Below are 23,684 nucleotides of genomic sequence, written 5' to 3' on the forward strand. Positions count from 1 at the left end.
GTGGAAGGCAGTTTGGCGGTTCCTCAAAAAGCTGAATATAGAACTGCCATACGACCCAGCAATACCATTGCTAGGTATCTACTCAAAGGACTTAAGGGCAAAGACACAAACGGACATTTGCACACCAATGTTTATAGCAGCATTATTTACAATTGCAAAGAGATGGAAACAGCCAAAATCTCCATCAACAGAAGAGTGGCTAAACAAACTGTGGTATATACATACGATGGAATATTATGCAGCTTTAAGACAAGATAAACTTATGAACCATGTAATAACATGGATGGACCTAGAGAATATTATGCTGAGTGAATCCAGCCAAAAACTAAAGGACAAATACTGTATGGTCCCACTGATGTGAACGGACATTCGAGAATAAACTTGAAATATGTCATTGGTAACAGAGTTCAGCAGGAGTTAGAAACAGGGTAAGACAATGGGTAATTGATGCTGAAGGGATACAGACTGTGCAACAGGACTAGATACAAAAACTCAAAAATGGACAGCACAATAATACCTAATTGTAAAGTAATCATGTTAAAACACTGAATGAAGCTGCATCTGAGCTATAGGTTTTTGTTTTGTTTTGTGTTGTTTTGTTTTGATTTTACTATTATTACTTTTATTTTTTTCTCTATATTAACATTCTATATCTTTTTCGGTTATGTTGCTAGTTCTTCTAAACCAATGCAAATGTACTAAGAAATGATGATCATGCATCTATGTGATGATGTTAAGAATTAATGATTGCATGTGTAGAATGGTATGATCTCTAAATGTTGGGTTAATTTCTTTTTTTCCGTTAATTAAAAAAAAAAAAAGAGAGAAGGGATAATTGGAGCTGAAGGGATACAGACTGTACAACGGGACTGGATATAAAAACTCAGAAATGGACAGCACAATACTACCCAATTGTAATGCAATTATGTTAAAACACTGAATGAAGCTGCATGTGAGGTATAGGTTTTTTGTTTTTGTTTTTTTTGTTTTTTTTCTTTCTATTATTGTTTTAATTCTTATTCTGTTGTCTTTTTATTTCTTTTTCTAAATCGATGCAAATGTACTAAGAAATGATGAATATGCAACTATGTGATGTTATTAAGAATTACTGATTGTACATGTAGATTGGAATGATTTCTAATTGTTTTGTTAATTCTTTTTTTAATTAATAAAAAATAAATAAATAAATAAATAAAAAAAAAAAAAACTTCATGTAGATTGGGTGGAGAGAGGTGATAAGATTTATTCTTTGTCATAGGAATTGTGATCCTTCTTGGCATTCTTTGCAGTGTTTTAAGCTGTTGGATTTTTTCTTAGTATCCTAATGTTTGTAATATGGTAATAATGTATTGTAATTAAGCTCTTGAGGGTGTCAGGGAATGTTCTTTTTGCAGAATTTTCACTAAAAATGGTTTACATCCATAGTTCTTTCATATGGTTGTCAAGGCGGCATTAAAGCTATCCCTGTAAGCCTTCTCTTTTTTGTTTCGCCACTTGATCACTGAGACAAGGAGTCAAAGATCATGATCCAAATTTAGAGGGGCTGGCCAAGTGGAAATGGCACATTATTTTATTTCATGTCTGCTTTCATAACTTGTAATTAGTTAATTTATACTCTGCCTCCTTCCAAAACTAGATTTGAGGTATCTTAAATATAATACAATAATATAGGTAAGTGAAGTAATTGGGGAAAAGGGAAAAGCTGGATAGGAAAAATAAGGTTCCTATTTAAAGTCAGGTTGTAGGATTCCGATTGTTCATAAATTTGACTCCAGGCTTATCAAAGGCCCAGGCAGAGAGGGAAATGTGGTAAGTAGTGTGATTTATATCGACTATTCATTAGATAAAACCATGCCTCTTGGAGTACCAGTGCTCGTAGTACTGAGCCCATGAACCTTCAGAAAGGAGCTCCTCACAAAGGGGCCTTCTGACCTGAGCAGTTGCAGAAACTATTCTGGATAAATGCATAGCTCCCTGATGGTCTGGCTTCACCCAGGATAAAACGTGGGTGTGTGGAGTTGGATATTATACCATGCTCAGGTTCTACAATGAGAGCAAAAGGAGAAAATCCATATGGTCAGAATTATCTGTAGGAATCTTTTGAATTGTCCCACAGCATTTTTTCTTCTAACATTAAAACAGAATGCCTTTTTTGGGGCAGGGGGCACTGGTCATGGAATGAGGAAGTTGGCTTGCATGTAGGTGCAATGCTGTATGCAAAAATTCTTATCTTCATTGCTCTGGAATACTGTAGTGTGCAGGTGCTGCTCCTGGCCTGAGAGAGGCATGTGGAAAAACGAGGGACCCTGAGAGAAGAGCACAGTTTTCTCTTTCTTCCTGGTGTTCAGGCACATACTAGGTGACAGAGGACAAGGCTCTATTCTCTGTCTAGAATGTGAACTGCAGGTGCTCTGCTCTGATTCAGAACAGGTGGGATTTCAGTCATCATAGGAAGTGGAACACTGAAGTTCAGAGGGCTTGAGTTTGAATTGTGGCTCTGCCATTATCAGTGGAGCCAGATGTGGGCAAGTTACTGAAACTTCTCTCTACCTCAGTTATCTCATCTGTAAAATGGAGATGAAAGTTTTGGCACTATAAATGTTATTGCAAAGATTAAATGAGACAATACATGGAAAGGGATAGGAACAGTGGGTGGTATACAGAAAGCACTCAGTGGCTGTGGCTCTTTGCTTTTGTAAATGAAGGAGCTGGAACTTTGCCCAGCCCAACCCACCTCCCCACAGAAGTAGGTGCAAGCAAGTGGTTTTCTGAATAAGACATTCAGAAGTTAGGTTGCCTTTTTTTCTGGTTAGTAACAATTTTATCTTCCTTTAGAGAAACAGCACCCAGAACTATCTTCCAAAGAGTACTGGATATCTTAAAGAAAGCTTCTCATGATGTTGAACTGGCCTGCAGAGATTCATCCCAAGTGGAGCATCTGGCCTCCAGTTTGCAGTTAATAACAGAATGCTTCAGGTGTCTCCGAAATGCTTGTATAGAGTGTTCTGCGAACCAGAATTCAATCAGGTAGTTACACAAATATTTTTGCTTGTATTTCTTTATATATGTGCATGCTGGTTCTGTCTTGTTGTTTTACCTGTTAGAAATTGTTGTTTTACCTGAGCATGATAGTATCACCTGTTGTCATTATATGACTGTCCTTTCCATCTCCAGAGGAGTCTACTTCACATCTTGTGCCTGAGAGACTCTTAGATCAGTATATGATGTTACAATTTATACTAGTGTGTTTAGCATTAGGGGTTATTTGGATTTCTTATTTGTATTTATATGTGCTTTTTTTTTGCATGGGCAGCACTGGGTATATGTATTTTAAAGTATTTGGTTTTGTACCTAACACATTGATTTGACCTTGATTTTGATTCTTTAATCTAGATTCTGCCTGCTTAAATGCATACTAAGTTCTGGGCGTTATTATTATTATTAGTTCTTAGTGTTTTGACTATTATTCATGTGTTTATTTTGAGCAAGGAATATGTTTAATAAATGTATAAGGTGACCTACCCTTTCTTCGGATTGTGGGAAGTTCCAAGCTTTACTTCTACCTCTCTTACAATGGGTACATTTTTAAAGGTAGTTAAGAAATGAGCAACAGAGCTGTCTAGTGCTATTTTTTCTTTTCCATGTTATCGTTTGCTCCCTGAACCCTTTCCTCTCTGATTTTAGGGAATCTGCTTATTTTTGAAGATTTTATCTTGAGAAGAATTTAGAAGCCACAAAGAGGATGCTTCCCTTAACTTTCCTACACTTGAATGTTGACAGAGCCTCCAGGCCTCCCTGTCACTGTGGTGATGGGTGCGTTGGGCTCGTCTAGAAGCCACTTGAGGGACTCTCTTTGCTGCCTGGACAGTCTTGTACCTGAGGCTTGGGTATGATTAATGAGATTTTTAGGATCAAAAGGAAGCAAAAAAAATACTGGGGTTGTTTGACTTCAGTACTAGGCTGAACCTGCCATCCATCCATTTGCAGACAAATGCATAGAACAAGGATAATTTTCATGATACTAGTTAATATTTTTTGACTGTTGCTTATTTGTTAGTAGCAAGGAGCCAGAAGGATTGCTTATTTTTCCCGTGGAGAGAGGCAATGGGGGGAGGAAAAGGAGACCTTAGAACAGACTTGACTGTGTGCTGGCATGCATATTTTTGTGCTTAGCTGACCTCAGTGAAGGAGGAAGGGAGCATTTGATGAGCCCATCCTAAGCAGTGAGCTTTGTCCCAGAGGCTTTACTTGCAGTATCTTGTTTAATCCTTGGAACAAACCTATGAAATCGTTATGCTGCTCTTTTTCCATTTTTCACAAAAGAAGGAACCATGACATGGAGAGGTTAAATTCTTCCCAAGAGTCATTCATTTGGTAAGTGATAAGCCTTGGAATGGTCTGTCTACCTCTCATCTATCTGACTCTAAAGCCTAAGCTGTCAGCCTTAACTATCCTGAGACATACGCAGTGGCCCTGGATGTGTACAACTGCTCCATCCCTAAGTATCTATGTGACCCTGGACAGGCTGGTTAGTCTTTCTGGTCATCAGTTTTCACATCTGTGAAATAGGGCATAGGATAAACATTGCCTTTTGCACAGGATTGTTGTGAGGTTTAAATGAGATTACTTATGTAAATACGCGCACGATGCTTGGGCACATGGTGTGCTCAGTAAATATGAAGTGTTTCTGTCTATGCCTCAGTAATGAGAGTGGAATAAAAGTTTATGATAATCTTAACTTTGTTTTAAAGCAATTTATTTGTATTTACTTATTTTGGTTGCAGAAGTAATATATGAAAACTAAAAATTTTGAAAAATTACAAAAATAAATATGATGGCAAATAAAATTTGTTCTTTCAATCCCAATCTCACCATGTTAACCTTTCTTGCATCCCCTATCTTCTAGCAGGGCCATCAAGGCCAGAACAGTGCTTTGTGTAGTAGTGGTGTCTTTCTTGTTCCATGCAATTTATGGTTAGGCTGAAATGAACATTTAAGGGTGTTGATTTTTCTGCCTTTTACCTTCTAGGATTGTATTATGATGCACTGTTGATTTTCAAAGGCAGATTCCAGCCATTTAGGGCATTGACTCCTGGAAAAAGCATTTTCTAGTCAGAAATGCAACAAGGATTTTAGCTAAGTAAGGACTTTGTGGCCAGCCTTAACTAAAGCCAGTATTTCTGAGCCAGTCAAGATTCAGATTGCAACCAATATATATTTTTCTGTTATTTATTTTAGGTTTTATATTAAAGAGTTAGTCGACAGGGCTGAGGCCTTAAGGCCCAGGTCTTTGGTGTCTTTGGCCTGACTGTTGCACTTTGGGTGTCTTAGGGTTGCATTTTCCTAAGTAGATATATAATGGGGTGTAATAGGGCAAAGCCAAAAATCTGAGTCACATGATTTTGGGAAATACCAAAGACAGTTCTTTAAAGCATGTAACTATAACCCTTAATATAAGGGTCAGTATACTTCTTTGGTAAAGCGCCAAGTTAAATATATTAAGCTTCGAGGGCCATGTGATCTCTGCTGCATTTTGTCAACTCTTAGCAGTAGAGCAACCTTGGACAATATGTGAATGAATGGGCACTGCTGTATTCCCAATACAATTTTATTTATGGAACTGAAGTTTGCATAAAATATTCATGGGTCACATTCAAAATTCATCTGACCTTTTTTCAATCATTTAAAAATATATAAAACCATTCTTAGCTCATCAGCCATACTGAAACACATAGGCCTATTTACTTTCCAGTAATCATATGTATGTGTAGAAGCAAGAGTGGGAAGAAAGAGAGAGGTAGATATGGCCTCTTCTTTCCTGGGAGGTGGGTGCTGAGTCACTTTTTTGCATTAGCTTATGCATGGAAGAAGAGAGAAAGAGCAGTGACTCTCTGACCACCTGCCTTTGGGAAGAGACAGGACCCTAGCCATGCACACACCAACCCTTGCCCTCTGAAAGCAACTTCTTTTAGCACTGGGCCTTAACACAGGCTCCTAGAATTTGACCCGTTAAGATCAAGAGCCTTATTAGGATTGAACGTCTTGGTTTGATTCTGATTCATCTTGAGAAGTGAAGAAGGTTGGAAATTGATTAATGTCCTGTTTGTGACTCTAACAGTTTACCCCAAATTCAATACCTTAAAACAGTGGAAATTAGGCCCAACCAGCCAGTCCAGGATAATCTCTTTATCTCAAGCTTTTTAACTTAGTCACATTTAAAAGCTTCTTTTGCCTAGTAAGGTGGCATATTCACATGTTATAGGAATTAGGATGTGGGCATCTTTGGGGAGCCATTATTCAGCTGACCGTAGTCTTCCCTCTGGTTCCCAAAGATTCATGACTGTGCCACTTGTAAAATAGATTGACCCAAGGTCTACAAAATTTTTAACCCATGTCAATGTCAACTGAAGCCAAAATCTCTTCTAAGTCTCAACAGCACAAAAGTCCCAAATGTCATCATGTGAATCATCTAAATTATTATGGGTGAGACTCTGGGTATGATCCATCCTGGGCCAAAATGTCTATCTGTGGGCCTAGTGAAGCTAGAATACAAGTTGTCTGCTCCTAAAAATGTAATGGTGGGATAGGCAGAGCATAACAAGTAGAGAGAGGTATTCCCTTTCAAGAGGAGAGAAAATGGAAGGAAGAGAAGCCATCTGTCCCAAACAGCTTTGAAATTCATTTAGGCAAACCTGATTCAGTTTTCAGGCCTGGAATAATATCTGTGGCTTGTGGCTCTGCCTTCAGAGTCATTGCTCCCTTTTTCTTGAAGGGTAGCACATTTTGCAGCTGAGTAATTTTATCAGCCTATTTTTTTGTCTGTAGAAATTTGGGAGTTTGACAGCCTCTTTTTATTCCTTCCTTTCTTTGTCCCTTTCAGTCCAAGCCGGCAGTGCTTCTGCTATGACATTTTCAAAGACCACGTGGGTCCCTTGTGTATCTCATGGAGATTCACATCTTTAGACAAGAGGGTCCTTCACAGACCTTTCTTGAATGAGGCCCTGTCTATTCCTGGCCTTGGCTGAGAAGTCTGAGGGAAACCTATGAGCCAGGGCCTTCCCTCTGTGGCACAAGTGCTGGCCTTTTGATCCTTCATTACCGAAAAGTTGTTCAGTCACACCTTTAGCTCTCTCTCCAGACCATGCTTTTTTGACCATGAATTTTCTAGTTTTAGCATCTTTTGCCAAAGAATTTCCCATATCATCAAGACTTGGTCCCTTTTTTTTTTGACCTGGTTCTTTTTAAGTAACAGTTTTTCCCTTGATTGATCTCTTTCCTCTTGTATTTTCTTATATAAGCAGCAAGGAGAAACCTGTATTATATACCTTCATTTATTTGGAAATCTCCTCAGCTAAATACCCAAGTTAATCATTTCCATGTTTTGAGTTCCACCTAACTGAAACAATTCAGCTAAGCTTTGCACCACTATATAAGAAGGATCTCTTTTCTCCAGTTTCCACTAATGCACTTCTTGTTTCCTTCTGAACCCTTACTGGCAGTGTGTGCGCAGTGTCCATATTTCTTCCAACAGTCTTTTCAAGGCAGTCTAGGCTTTCTTGTTATGCTCCTCAGAATTCTTCCAGCCTCTGCCAACTTTTCAATTCCAAAGCCACTTCCACATTGTTAGGTATTTGTTCCACCAGCACCCCACTTCTGGTTCCAAAATCTGTATTAGTTTCCTATTTTTTCTATAGCAAATTAACCACAAACCTAGTGGCTTAAAACAACACAAACTTATTGTCTTACAGTTCTGGAGTTCCAGAGTCTAAAATGGGTTGACAGGCTGTACTTCTTCCAGAGGGTTGAGGGATGGGCCACTTCCTCTCCCTTCAGCTTCCAGAGGCTGCCTGCAGTCCTTGGACTATATCTGCGTCCCCGCAGCAGTGACATCACTCCAGCCTCTGCTTCCATTGTCACTCTCCTTCCATCATCACCTCTCCTTCCCCCAGTTCTGACCCTCCTGCATGCCTCTTAGCAGTACTTTTGTGTTGACATTGGTCATACCCAGATAATTCAGTATCATCTTTCCTTTTCAGGGTCCTGAACTTAATTCCACTTTTTAATTCCCAGTTGCCACGTAAGGTAACACATGCACAGGTTTTGAGGATTAGGACGTGGCCGCAGCCTCCCCCAGGAACACAGGAGCTGTTAACCAATGGTCTCAGCACCATTCGTTAAATCATCATTTGAAGTGCAGTTTTTAAAAAAAGAATGTATTGAATTTTGTCTTTTTTTCCCTTTCAAAATATGATACAGAAATTTGGATACGATTGGTGTTGCTGTTGATTTGATTCTTCTTTTTCGTGAACTGCAAGTGGAACAGGACTCCCTGTTGACAGGTAACATACAGTATTATTTATGGACTAGTTATATATTTGAAGAGTGTTTAAAGATCAGTACTTTTGAGTGTTACATCATTCATGGAAGTAAATGCTCTGTATTTCATGAGACAGGTGAATGTCAATTTAGAAATATTAAAGAATTGCCATAAAAGAAAGTTGCAACAACTTTCTTTCCTCCCGCTTTCAATATTTATGAATGTGACAGGCTCTGATCTAGGCTGTGTGATCAAGACAGTGACCAAAACAGACAGAAATCTCTGCCCTAAGGAAACTTAATGTTCCAGTGGAGGGAACCAGACACTAAATATGATGAATAAGTCATATATGGAGGATGAGAGAAAAGGAAGACAGCTCTGATTACTAATGGCTCTTGATATGGGATTAAAAGAAAAACCCAACTTCTTAATTTGAAGGTCAGGAAGCTTTCCTAGATTTTTTTTAAGGTTTCTGGTCCTTGCACTTCTGGTATCAACATTACTACTTTGGGCAGGGTTTATTTTCTTAATATAATATTTAAAAATAGTGTTTTAGTATATGATCTTATCCAAGAAATTGAAATACTTTATTGGGTACACTGAAGTCATATGATAAAAAAATCTTGATGTAAATGTTCAGGTTTATAACTTGATATATTAAAAGTTAAATTTTAAAAAGTCTATCTTATGAAATAATTCAGTGAATTCTTCCTTTAAATGACAGTCATCTGCTGTATTTAAAATATGATTTGATTTATAGACTGATTTATATTCAGTTCTTCATGCCTATAATTATTATATAAAATGAGACATATTTATGTCATTTTAATACCCATGCTACTGCTGGTAGGTAGGGGAGGAGCTAGAGGTGATAGTTTCTTTTCACAGTTACAGAGGCTGAAACACAGTCGAGATAGGTGGAATTATCTGGGTTAGATGTGCTCCTCAGCTTGGTTCAGTTCTTATTTACTATTTAATGTAGTCTGTGATTTCTTAGTGTTTTCATTTTAAACTCATTTGTGAAGATTTTGGGTCTTCTTTTTGATTTAGAAATCTCCCTTTGGGTAATTAATTTTTATTATATCATCGAAGAGTTTGCACACAAAGTGTTTGCTCTAAGTCTTTTTGATCAGCAGTATCATTTTCTTGAGTATTTCCAAGAAATTGCTTGGGTATAAAATTTGGTTGTACAGTGTTTTAAGAGGTAATTTTGGTAACATTTTATAATAAAATGGCAGCCTTACTACTCAAAGTTGGGGAATTAAAAATCAGCAGTAAGAGACATCTTTTACTCTGTTGTATGGAACGGCAGCTATTTTTGATGTCTGAATGTGAAATGGTAATTTAGTAAGAAAGTTCGGAATGTACTACGTTTTATAATTGCTGAAAATACTGATGTGGTGGATAGTGTGTCACTGGCAGAAGCTGAAGAGCTGTGGTGAGAAGGAGGTTTCTCTTTTAATGATGTATTCCTAAATAAAGAAGCAAAGAGGAAGTACCATGCAAAATACTGTGATTAAATGACTATTAGAGCAGAGCCAACCCCCTCCCCACCACCACTTGTGCATTGGATTCCATCCTTGCTCGCCTACTCAGGAACCTTTCTCTCGAAATTACCCTTTATCTATCTCATGTCATTGGTTTTTCCCTCTTTACTCCATCATTTTCATCAGTATATAATGTGCTCTCCTATTTTCCATTAAAAAAAATCTTCCTGACTCCATGTCTCTCTCAGTCCATTTCTCATTTTCTCTTTTATCCCTCATGTATAGGTCTTTGCGGGAACACGTTTCCATTTCTCTCAGATAGATCCCTTTGAGGGTACTCATTGGGTCTTGCGGTGTCTTGATGTATAACTCTAAAAAATTACCACACTGTTTGCTGATGGGGCTGTACCATTTTACCTTCTCACCTGCATCTGAGGACTCCAGTTTCTCCACGTCCTCATCAATGCTTGCTATTGTCTATCTTTTTGAGAACTGCTGTCATAGTGGGCGTGAACTGGAATCTCATTGTGCCTTTAAAACTTTGCATTTGTCTAATGTCTAATAATGTTGGGCAGCTTTTTTTTTGAACTTTAAACTTTGTTTTGAAATAATTTCAGATTTATAAAAAATTTGTAAAGAGAGTACAAATAGTTCGTATACACCCATCACGCAGTTTCCCATGGTGTCAGCATCTTACATAACTATGGTATGTGTTTTTAAAAATTAAGAAAGTAACATTGGTACTGTATTATTAAACTACAGTCTTTATTCAGATTTCACCAGTTTTTCACTAATGTCATTTTTTCTTTTCCAGTGTCCAAACCAGGATACCACATTGCATTTAGTTGTTATGTTGATGTTGACTATTTTTTCATGTGCTTATTAGCCATTTGTATGTATTCTTTGATGAAGTGACTATTCATGATTTGCTCATTTTTTAATGGGGCTGTATGTCCTCTTATTGAGTTGAGAGAATCTTTATATATTCTAGATATAAATCCTTTGTCAGCTGTGATTTATAAATATTTACTCATGGATTGCCTTTTCACAAACATTATTTCTTGAATATTATTTCTTAATGGTGCATGTTTTAAATAACAACTTTATTGAGATATAATCCATATACCATGGAATTTGCTCTTTTAAAGTGTACATTTGAGTGGTTTTAGTATATTCACAGTTATGCAGCCATCACCACTGTCTAATTCCAGAACATTTCATCATTCCAAAAAGAAACCCTGTACCCATTAGCAGTCACTCCCCATTCTCCTTTCCTTCCAGACAAGGGCAACTACCCGTCTACTTTCTTTCTTTATGGATTTGCCTATCCTTGGACATTTCCTATAAATGGAATCATATAATATATGTTGTGTTTTTTTTTTTCCAGAGTTCTCTCCTATTCTGTGGAATTTTGATAGGGATTATATTGAATATACATGGGGGAGAATTGCCATCTTAACAATATTGTCTACCAGTCTATGAACATGGAACATCCTCCATTTATTTAGCTAATTTAATTTTCAGTTGTGTCAATTTTAAGTAGATGAATTTGTGTTTATGGGCATAGTTGGCAAGAGTGTATTACTGAGGCAAGAAAGAAAGTAGAAGTTAAGTGATACTTCTTAACACCTTCTTGAGAAAAGCAGATAGGGAAATTATTTAAATTTTAACAATGGAATTTGGATTCAACAATGAAAACTTGAAAATTTTTTCCTAGTATGTTAGCTCAAACCTGTTATAATCTTTTAAAGAATATACTGGTTTCTAACTAAGTGCCTGTACTTTCTTTTTGTGCTTTAATTAGAGTAGTTGTAGGTTTGCATAAAGTACAAAGTTTCCCCATTTCTCTCCCCTCTAGTTTTCCCTATTACTAACATTTTGCATTAGTTTGGTAACATTTTTACAGCTGAGGGCACGTTATTATATAGTTATATTATTAACTGAAGTCCATGGTTTATCTTAGGGGTCACTCTTGGTGTCGTATAGTTTTACTTTAATCACCTATATACTGTACCATCTTTTGACCGTTTCTCTGTGAGAATCTTATTCTAGGTAGATTTTTAGCAGAGTTTCTGTGCCAGGTTTTTGTTACCACCCTTGAGTTGAGAACTGTAATTACTTTGCCAAAATAATATTTAGAGTATTATTTTCAGGGAATAATTGCAGTGGTGTGACGAATATATAATGCTCATCAAATTTTATGTAAACACAAGCATGAGTTATTTTAATTGAGTTATTGGTGTTGTTTTTGGCCCTTATTCTTTTCTAATCTGTAAAAATAATGTTGGGATTTTTGCAAGGCTTTGTAACATTTGCAATATTTACATAAAGACCAGTTGATAACCTGTTTGGTAAAAGTAAATTGTCATTTGTACTGTCTGGGGTTTTCATTTATTGTTTCTAGGACATCTTTAAACTTTTCCTTTCCAGAATTGTGCTCTGATTCAGAACACTAATTTTTAGTTTCTTGATGGATTGTTGGGACACTTGGCTTTCAGACTTAGTTATATTGTTTGCTTTTTTGTGTGTTAAGTTTTAAAAGGATTTGAGTGTTAATATTCTGAAACATTCAGTAGAAGCATATATCTTTTTTTGTAACTGTGGCTTATCCGAATAAAAATGAAGTTATTATTTTTCCATTATAAATGTTATATTATTTCATTACAGAAATTCAGAGAAGTAGAAAGAAGAAAAATAATCATTACTCTGTCTATATAATTCAAACAATTATTTTTGGGGGGTCAGGGGTCATTTTCCAGTATGTATAGGTATGGGTATGAATGTGTACTTGTAGTTTGAGGTTATAAAGTTAAACTTAATTCAGTTTTGCAGTTCTTGGCTCATTGTTTTCTTTGTATACTTTAAAAAAAAATTAAATGTTTTGATTTTTTAACCACAATTTTGTAACTTTTTAAAAAACCAGTTGTTGAGTTTCTGTTATAAGCTCAGGTACACTCCACACCTTGCCCTTTTTAGGCCTTACGGGCACTCTGGCCTTTCCGTCTTGCACACAGCCAGGGACTGGGCACAGTCACTAAATGGGCACAGATTCTGGGAAACTGCAGTGGCAAAGGACGGGAACTGGGGGCTGGGTCAGCAGGCTCACCCCTTTCTAAGAAAGTAGAGACCTTGAAATTTTAAGGAATTTCAGTAGCCCTCTTGTCCCTCCAGCTTCCTGGTGGAAATTCCTTTAAGCTGGGCAAAATCTTTCACTGCAGCTTAAACTTTCTAGTTACCTTTTACTTTCCTTGCTTTGCCTTGATTCCTATCCTGGAGTAAGAATCGTCTCCTTTTTGCTAATCCTGGTTTTTGGCTCACAGACTTTATGACCATGGACAAGTTACCTGACCTTGCTGAGCTTGGGTCATTCATTCGTAAAGTGGGGATAACATTAATACCCCATTAGGTTGTTATGGGAATTAAATGAGATAATATGGAAATTAAATGAGATAATACAGTTAGAACACAGTGGGTAGCACATAGTAAACACTCAATATGTTGGTTATTCCACTTGTAGTATTATTACCTCTGTCCTATTTACTCTTTTCTCAATGCTCTATTCATGCTGGTGGTTAATTCCTCAGAAGTGCTTTCCACTCCAGGTCTTTTCACACGATGTTTCTTCTGCCTAGAGCACTGCCCTGGCCCCTACACCAACTGTTTTAAAAACAAAAGCGTTAACAAACAGATAGTCCCGGGCACTGGCCCCCAGGATGGGCTCCAGAGATGGTGCTGGAGTTTGGCCCTGCTGGTATGAGATTGGGTCAGACACTGCCCTTTAAGTTTGCGTGTGTGTCCTGAGGACGTATTTTAATATTACAGTCATCACATCACTCTCAGGGTGAACTGGCCAGCTGTTGGCTTCAGGATGGTATAGTACCTTAGGAACTCTGGGTTTTAAGTTATGCTGCCTGGTTTGAATTTTGACTGGCCCCTTTACTAGCTGTTTGACCTGGGGCAATTTCCTTAATCATTCTGTCTCCATTTTCTTGCTTGTAAAATTGAGATACTATCTACCTCATTGTGAAAATTAAATAAGATAGTCCATGTAAAGCACTTAGTGTGGTGCCTCTCCCGTTAGTGCCCTTCTGTGCTCTGTGCTGTGGGGCTGGGCCTCTGTGGGTGACATTTCTGCTCTGCTCTCTGTTGGGGTCAGCTGGTTGAGGGCACTAGCGGGAGCCTGAATGGGAGGGAGGGAAACAAGGACTTGTTCCTGATTAATTTTTCCTTAGTAACAGCATTTCATCCTGGGGAGCAGCAGCTGTTTCAGACCCCTCTTACCCCTAAAGCCTCATCACCTGCACTCATGCCCACACTTAGGCGCCAGGAGCAGCCACCCAGTGTCCCTCACTGGAGTGAGCCCCTCATGCTCCAGACCTGTCTTCCAGCTCTTCAGAGTTCCTCAAGGCTTGGGGTCCTCATAGCTAACTCTTCTTGCTGCTCTTTCAGCCTTAAGGGTGGCAGCTTTTTCTTACAACCTTGATCTCAGAGCTGCTTTTTCAGTTTAACCAATTCCTTATATTAAATTTTCTTTGTTAAAATAACTAGTTTGGGTGCATGGGTGGTTCAATGGTAGAATGCTTGCCTTTTATGAGGGAGACCCAGGTTCGATTCCTGGACATGCACCCTCCCCCCAAAAAAGTTAAAAGTTGTCAAGTTGGAAACAATATTTGGTTCCTTACTTAACTAAAGCTGAGGGAAAAAGAAAAAAAATAACTAGCTTGGCTTCTGTTTGCCTGACTTGGGTCCTGACTGAGTTAGCTATTATTTAGTATTTTCTAAGGCTAGATGCCATCTTCTCTTGATTCTACTGGACTCTCCCTTTTCCTTCCTCCCTTCTCCTGCTCTCTTTCCCTTCCATTTGTCCGTTCACTCTTTCCCAGCCAAGGTACAACCAGGAGTTAAAAACCACACTGTACTTTGTACAGAGAACATTTAATGCAAAAAATTATTAAGTATAACAAAGGATTGCAGGAACTAGGTTCTGTACTCAAACTTTTAAAAAATGTCCTCTATCTAATGAAGAACATGGAATCTCTTGAATATAAAAGATTTTAAAGAATCTTTAGTCTCCATTGCATTATATCCTAACAAGCATTTTGTTGTTTTCTACCCTTAATATTTGCTGATTTGGTGGGTGTGTAGTAGAATCTTAACATGGTTTTTCCTAGGGGCTGAACACCTTTTCATATGTTTTTTTGCCTTTTGGATATCTAATTTTTAAGTGTCTATTCAAGTTTTTTGCCCATTTTTATACTGAGTTATCTGTCTTTTTTTGAGTCTTTTGTCTGGTATACTCTTTTCCTTTTCTTTGGTGAGTCTTTGGTTTGCGTTTTGCATTTTTGTTTTTTACAATCCTTATGGTGTCTTTTGAGAAAAAATTTCTTAGCTTTAATGAAGTCCTTTTTATTAAAATATCTTTTTATGGGTAGTGTTTTATGTGCCTTGTTTTAGAATTTTTCTTACTCTCCTTTGCTTTTTATATTTAAGTCAATCCTTACAGTTGAATTTTCTGTCATGAAAGGAAGGAGTCCAATTTCACTTTTCAGATGCTGATGCCCAGTGGTTCCAGCACTGTATTTTTGAAAAGACCATTTTTTCCTTAATGATCTGCTGTCCCACTTCTGTCATTAATCAAATGTCAGTATGGGTTTGGGTCTGTTTCTTACTACATTCTATTCTATTCTACTGGTCATTTTTTTCTATTCCTGCTCTAATACCACACTCTTTGTCTACAATTGTTTACTTCGTGTAAAAAAAATCCTTTTTTAAAGGTACTGATTTTTTTGTCTGCTTGTTCTATAAGTTGAGAAAGCTTTAATATAATTGCCCATTTGAGTTTGTATTTTCTGTTTCCTCTATATGTTTATCAATTTTTCCTGTATATATTAGAGACTATATTATTAGGTACATCCCAATTTAAAATAATATCTCTGGTGAATTGAATCATTCTGAATGACTTTTAAAAATATCTTCAGTGATGCTTTTTTCTTAAGTTTTTTGGGTCACATTTTAACAAATGTTTAACTTCCTTTTTATGCTGGTAGTTGCTGGAATATCTTTTTTCCAGTCTTTAGCTTTTAATATTTCTATAGCCTTATGTTTTTTAGATGTCTGTTTAAATAGCAGATAGTTAAATTTCTAACAGTGCAGTCTAAGAGTCACTGTCTTTTTAATTGAAGCACATATTCCAATTATGTTTACTGTAATTAAAGATTACATGCTAAGATTCTACTACACACCCATCAGATCAGCAAATATTAAGGGTAGAAAACAACAAAATGTTTGTGTTTACACTTATTATTTAATAAGTTAATTAATTAGTACAGAGTATATTGTTTTGGTGTAGTATTTTAATATTGTTGTCATGCCCAGAGTTTCATTTTGAGTTGGGATCTTTATGTAAAGAAGCAAACAGAAACTTCCTGTTTAACAACATGGGGAATATTTTTTTATCAAGATGCATTTATTCGTTTTATTTAAAAAAAAATACTGTTTTAATCATATGTTTCTTTTTTGCTTTGGTACATTCTCAGCTTTTCGCTGTGGCCTGCAGTTTTTAGGCAACATTGCCTCACGAAATGAAGAATCCCAGTCTATTGTTTGGGTACATGCTTTCCCAGAACTTTTTTTGTGAGTATATCATTGCAGATTTTCCTAACTTCTGAAAAGATTGTGAATTATGTTATTATATTATTTATATTATTTTGAAGTTCAAAAACAGGAGAAACTGGGAGTGCAAGGGTAGTTCAATGGTAGAATTCTCACTTGCCATGCGGGAGACCTGGGTTCGATTCCTGGCCTCTGCACTTCCCCAAAACATACAAACAAATGAACAAGAAAACCAACCAAACAAAGAAAATTCAACAAATGGTACTGCAATAATAGGATACTCACATGGAAAAAGAATGAAATGTGGCCCCCGCCATATAGCATACAGAACAAAACAAAACTAAACTGAAAAAAGGAGAAAGTAACCTATGCTGATAGCAGTCAGAATATTCAGTATTCTTGGTAGGTGGTTTCTGTACCAACTGGGAGCGAGCTTGAGGGAGCCTTCTTGGGTGGTGCTTACACAGGTGCACACATACCTACTAATTAATTTAGCTGTACACTTAAGATTCATGCCCTTTATTGTATGTGAGCTTTGCTTGAATTAAGAAAACAATGGTTGTGGTTAAAGGAGATAATACTGTTAGGGACACTGAAATTTATAAGGAACAAGATTAAACATAGAATACCGGACATGACAGAAGTATGGGTAGTTAGTTCGTTTATTTATTGAGCACTTCATGTATGCTCAGCACAATTCTCTATGTTTTGGTAGAGATGAAGAATTGTAAGATGTGGGTAAACCAAACCCATTTAGCCAAATTGGACAATAGTAATTTTCCTGATGATCTGCTGCCTTTCTCATCTGTTTCTAATAAGAAATTGAACATTGAGGTAAAAGGTGAGCAGGTGATGGAGGCAGGATAGTATCACAGAAGAGGCCTTGTCTGGGAGCGGAGGCCTGGCTTTTAGTCCAGGCTCTGTTGCCAGTGGATGTAGTCATTGTTGGTGGCAACAGTATAAGCACAGAGCAGCAGCTATTATTTGAATGCCCTAAGAGTTGGGCATTTTATGTTTATTATCCATGTTCTGTCCAACAGCTCTGCAAGGTAAGTGGCACTGTCTCCGTCTTGACAGATGAGGTAACTGAAGCTAATTGCTGATAAGTGGCCTAGTTGGATTATTAACCTTGTGCTCGCTTGATCAAAGCCTACATTCTTCCTAAATGCCGAGCTGCCAAAACACTGTGCTACCCTCCCTAGCTGTGTAGGTTTTCTGGGCTTCTCTGTACAGTATGCACTTAGGATCAAGTCAATCTAATGTCTCTTCTAGCTTTCTGAGTCAATGATAGGCTGCAAATATTAGAGTTGGAGGTATGTAGATGCCTGTTATCCTTATGAATAGTAATTGAACTCATAGAAGAAAAAAATTATGCGATTCAAGCTACAGAAATAGCAGTTGCTTGTAGTTGAGAATTCCATGCATTAAAACATTTTGGACACCTATTCTTTGTTGGGTTTTGTGTTAGATGATTGGAATGCAGCGTTTAACTTAGAGATTCAATTCCCCCAAAGAGTTCATACTTTGATGGGGGAAATAAAGGAATGGGTAAGCACCTTATAGTGTTACATCTAATGTAACCAGGGTAAAATGGAGGAGAAGCTGGCCCTTGAACAGGTACTGGACATTTCAAGGAGTGGCCACTATTTTCATGGTAGGGCTGCATTTACACCCATTATCTCATCTCCTTTGAACCTTATGAAAGCTCTGGGAGTAGGTGAAAAAAGGCTTGTTTTTGTATTTCATTTCTAATATCAGAAAACATACTGACAGGTTATGGGACTTCACTCTTAATGTTTTTGTGAGACAAGTAGCACCAAATTTGAGTTCTAGCTTTGGTGGTTTAGGCTTTGTGCCCTTGGAAATAAAGTTACTTAGTCTCTCTGAACTTCAACTTCCATCTTCCTAATCTGTACCATGAGGATAATATCTCCCCCAGAAGAGGATTATGAAGTTAAATGAATAAATGAAAATGAGCATTTTAATACAATCTTTTTTTTTTGTTGTTGTTGTTGGCATGGGCAGACTCCGGGAATTGAACCCGGGTCTCCAGCACAGCAGGCGAGAATTCTGCCACTGAGTCACGGGTGTACTGCCTAGTGCAATCTTACTTTTTTCACTAATCAGATGTTATTTTGCTTTTTGCTTCTGAGTCATATTGTATACTTGCTAATGTGACTTTCATATTTTGCCCTTTTGAGTTATATCTTTTTATAATAAATTATGTACTTGCTTCAAAGTATTGTGATTTTTCATAAATGCTTAAAAATACCAGTATGAATTGATTTTGTTAATGGGATTATTGTTATTTGTGTTATAACCCTATTTTATCATGTTACCAAATTAGGCAAACAATTTCACTTCTTTATTTTAAAGGACTTGCTTAAATCATCAAGACAAAAAAATTGTTGCCTATTCTTCAATGATTTTGTTCACATCTCTTAATTCTGAAAGAATGAAAGAACTGGAAGAAAACATTAATATTGCGATTAGTGTCATAGAAGCTCACCAAAAGCAGCCTGAATCAGAGTGGCCGTAAGTATCTTTTTAAAAATTGAATCACTTAAGGACATCCTGAAAGATCACTTTCCTAGTAGATGGCTTTATAAATTATGTTTTTCATTCATTTCTAAAAAGATCCCTGATTTTTGTTCCAGTTCATATGAGTGAATTTGTTTAGTAATTCCTTCATTTGAATAATATTGACTGAGCGTCTACTGAGTACAGAGCAAATTGCAACGGGTTACCCTCAAAGAATCATTGTCTCAGGGAGACAAGATGCATAAGTAGAGTCTAATTGTGATAGGAGAATTGAACAATACGTTAAAATGTAACACATAATGTTAACAATAAGAAAAGTTGCTTGGCAGAACCTGGTGCAGTGAGGTTTGAGTTGGGCCTTGAAGGACAAGGAGAATTTTTTAAGATGGTGAGGAAGAGGGGAAGGGCATTCCTAATGTAAGGAAAAAAAATTAGCGTGAAAATGTGCAAGGTACCTTTGTAGTATACAGATCTTCCTAGTGTAAGAAAAAATCGTGTGCAGATGTGCAGGACACCTTTGGAGTATATACATTTTCCTAGTATGAGAAAAAATTGTGTGAAAATATGCAGGGTACCTTTGCAGTATACAGATCAGACCATTTGGCTGCAGTAGATGGTTCATTAAAGAGTAGGGGCTGATGTGTGTCTCATGGCCATTCATTCAGATGATAAATTCACTGTCATTCAAAATGTTTTCCCTCTATGACTCTGGTTGCTTTTAAATGTTTTTCTTTGTCTCTTCAGACCTTTAGTAATGATGTGTCTTGGCATGAAGTTCTTTGGGTTTCTCCTATTTGGAGTTCCCTCAACTTCTGGAATCTGTAGGTTTATGTCTTTCAACAATTTTTGGAATTTTTCAGCCATTATTTGAGTAATTTTTCAACCTACCTGCTTTTTCCTCTTCTTCCAGGACTCCATGACAAAGTCTCACAAGGAAAGGCAAGGCCAAGGTGACTGATTTGACAGTAAAGACACAGTGAAATACTTTTAGACTCAGACAGTTTGTTACTTGCATGGACAGAGAAAAGTGTAAGCTCAAGAGACCAACTCTTGTGATCTTTGTTTAATATTCCTCAGAGGCTAACACTGAAATCAAAGGGGCGGGATGGCTGAGCTGGAAATTGTGATATACTCTTCTGCTAAGGAGCCAATTCTAGACTGCAGCTAAATGGTTTTATATCCTGAGGGAGTTGGAGCAGAAAGCCCTGTCATGAACTGGTCTTGTGATCGCCTCCCAGGGAGATGGAGAGGTCAGCTGGACAAAGTGCAGAGGCTCCAGGCCTCGGTCTTCTCTTGTTTCCGCAGGTGCTCAGAGCCTTTTGCCAAAATTCAAATTAGCTGCCTGTTCAGCCGTGGCCCCATGGCCTGCCTGGAGATGGGGAGGCTCAGGGCGCATGGCGGAGCCATTCTTCAGCACCCTGATGACACAGATGCTGGTCTTTTCTTACTGTGCCATAGGTCCCTGAGTCTCTGTTCACTTTTTTTCCCTGTCTTTTTTCTCTCTCTTTCTGGTTGAGTAAATTATATTGATCTTTCCTTAAATTCATTGTTTCTGTCATCTATCTTCTATATTAGGACCACCCAGCAAGTTTTTTATTTAGCAGATTTTTTTTTTATTCTATAATTTTCATTTAGTTCTTTTTTCTAATTTCTATTTCTTTGCTGAGGCTTTTTGTTATTTATTTATTTTTATTTTTTTAACTTTTTTATTAATTAAAAAAATTAACAAACAAAACATTAAGATATCATTCCATTCTACATATGCAATCAGTAATTCTTAATATCATCACAGTTGCATATTCATCATTTCTTAGATCATTTACATCGATTTAGAAAAAGAAATAAAAAGACAACAGAAAAAGAAATAAAACGATAACAGAGAAAAAAAAAGATTATACATACCATACCCCTTACCCCTTGCTTTCATTTACCACTAGCATTTCAAACTAAAATTTTAACATTTGTTCCCCCTATTATTTATTTTTATTCCATATGTTCTACTCTTCTGTTGATATAGTAGCTAAAAGGAGCATCAGACACAAGGTTTTCACATTCACAGAGTCTCATTGTGAAAGCTATATCATTGTTCAGTCATCATCAAGAATCATGGCTACTGGAACACAGCTCTACATTTTCAGGCAGTTCCCTCCAGCCTCTCCGCTACATCTTGAACAACAAGGTGATATCTACTTAATGCATGAGAATAACCTCCAGGATAACCTCTCAACTCTGTTTGGAATCTCTCAGCCATTGACACTTAGTCTCATTTCACTCTTTTCCCCCTTTGGTCGAGAAGGTTCTCTCAATCCCTTGATGTTAATTCTCAGCTCATTCTAGGGTTTTTCTCAGTCCCTTGATGCTGAGTCTCAGCTCATTCCAGGATCTCTGTCCCACGTTGCCAGAAAGGCCCACATCCCTGGGAGTCATGTCCCATGCAGAGAGGGGGAGGGTGGTGAGACTGCTCATCATGTTGGCTGGAGAGAGAGGCCACATCTGAGCAACAAAAGAGGCTGGCTGGAGAGAGAGGCCACGTCTGAGCAACAAAAGAGGCTCTCTTGGGGTTGACTCTTAGGCCTAAATTTTAAGTAGACTTGACCTATCCTTTGTGGGGTTAAGTTTCATATGAACAAACCCCAAGATTGGGGGCTCAGCCTATAGCTTTGGTTGTCCACACTGCTTGTGAGAATATCAAGAATTCAACTTGGGGAAGTTGAATTTCTCCCCACTCTCACCATTCCCCGAAGGGGGCTTGCAAATACTTTTCCAGTCTGATCAAATCGCTCTGGGATTCATCGGGGGATCACTCTGGACAAACCAACAAAATCTCATGTCCTACCTGAGATTCCAAGTACTTATGACATTCAGTCAAACTATCTACATGAGTTATATTAGGAAATGCTCTAGTCAAAATATAAATTTTGTAACAAATAAACATTTTTTGCTTTAGTCTCACACATAAGGTGACATTTTAAAGTATTAATTATTATCTATTTTCAGCACCCTGCAATAATGACATTCCTTTGTTCTTCCTCATGCAAAAACATTTTTTAAATTTGTACATTGTACATTTCACTATTATTATACACTCTAGGCATTCCTAGATCATACCATCTCAGTCTTTATCGTCTATCTTTCTTTCTGATTTCATTTATGTCCCCAGCCCTCCTCCCTCTATCATTCTCACATGCAGCTTCATTCAGTGTTTTAACATAATTACATTACAGTTAGGTAGTATTGTGCTGTCCATTTCTGAGTTTTTATATTCAGTCCTGTTGCACAATCTGTATCCCTTCAGCTCCAGTTACCCAATATCTCACCCTATTTCTATCTCCTGATGGTCTCTGTTACCAAGGAAATATTCCAAGTTTATTCACTAATGTCAGTTCATATCAGTGAGACCATACAGTATTTGTCCTTTTGTTTCTGGCTAATCACACTCAGCATAATGTCCTTAAGGTCCATTCATGTTGTTACATACTTCATAAGTTTATTCTGTCTTACAGCTGCATAATATTCCATCTTATGTAAATGTCACAGTTTGTTTAGTCAACTGTCTGTTGATGGACATTTGGCTGTTTCCATCTCTTGGTAATTGTTAATAATGCTGCTGTAAACATTGGTGTGTAAATGTCCATTTGTGTCCTTGCCCTCGTGCCCTTTGAGTAGAGACAGCATATAGATGGGTCCTGTTTTTTAGTCCATTCTGCCAGACTGTGTCTTTTGATTAACATTCAGTGTTATTACTGCATGGGTAGTACTTTCTTCTACTATTTTGCCTTCTGGGTTTTATATGTCATATCTAATTTTCCTTCTTTTTACCTTTACTCATAGTCTTCCTTTCTACACTCTTCTCCACACCTCTCTCTTCTGTCTTCGTTATCTCTCTCTAGTGTTCCCTTTAGTATTTCTTGCAGAGCTGGTCTCTTGGTCACAAATTCTCTCAGTGATTTTTTGTCTGAAAATGTTTTAATTTCTCCCTCATTTTTGAAGGACAGTTTTGCTGGATATAGAGTTCTTGGTTGGCAGTTTTTCTCTTTTAATAATTTAAATATATTATCCCACTGTCTTCTCGCCTCCATGGTTTCTGCTGAGATCTGCGCATAGTCTTACTGGGCTTCCCTTGTATGTGATGGATTGCTTTTCTCTTTCTGCTTTCAAGATCCTCTCTTTCTCTTTGACCTCTGACATTCTGATTATTAAATGTCTTGCAGTATGTCTATTTGGATCTAATCTCTTTGGGGTACGCTGCACTTCTTGGATCTGTAATTTTAAGTCTTTCATAAGAGTTGGGAAATTTTCAATGATAATTTCCTCCCTTACTTTTTCTCCTCCTTTTCCCTTCTCTTCTCCTTCTGGGACACCCACAATACGTATATTCATGCACTTCATATTGTCTTCCAATTCCCTGCTCATATTTTTCCATTTTTTTCCCTATAGTTTGTTTCTTGTTGGATTTCAGATGTTCTGTCCTCCAGTTTTGAAATCCTATGTTCTGTCTCTTGAAATCTTCCATTGTAGGTTTCCATTGTTTTTTTTTTTCATCTCTTATACTGTGTCTTTCATTCCCATAAGTTCTGTGATTTGTTTTTTCAGAGTTTCAGTTTCTTCTTTTTGTTCTTTCCTTGCCTTCTTTATATCCTCCCTCAATTCATTCATTTGGTTTTTGATGAGGTTTTCCATGTCTGTTCGTACATTAATTAATTGTTTCAGCTCCTGTATTTCATTTG

The 23,684-nt window shown here is 37.3% G+C and overlaps 1 protein-coding gene across 1 annotated transcript in view; it reads left to right on the top strand.

Annotated features, from left to right (window-relative positions):
- The window catches only part of ATXN10 (ataxin 10), a 288,405-nt gene that overhangs the window by 57,911 nt on the left and 206,810 nt on the right, over positions 1 to 23,684 (top strand). The window contains exons 2-5 of the mRNA XM_077169167.1: positions 2,836 to 3,027; positions 8,257 to 8,339; positions 16,341 to 16,437; positions 18,793 to 18,951. Of these exons, the coding sequence (XP_077025282.1) occupies positions 2,836 to 3,027; positions 8,257 to 8,339; positions 16,341 to 16,437; positions 18,793 to 18,951 (531 nt within the window). The remainder of the gene's footprint in view (positions 1 to 2,835; positions 3,028 to 8,256; positions 8,340 to 16,340; positions 16,438 to 18,792; positions 18,952 to 23,684) is intronic.

This window comes from Tamandua tetradactyla, chromosome 7 (assembly GCF_023851605.1).
Source record: "Tamandua tetradactyla isolate mTamTet1 chromosome 7, mTamTet1.pri, whole genome shotgun sequence".
Taxonomy (NCBI): Eukaryota; Metazoa; Chordata; class Mammalia; order Pilosa; family Myrmecophagidae; genus Tamandua; species Tamandua tetradactyla.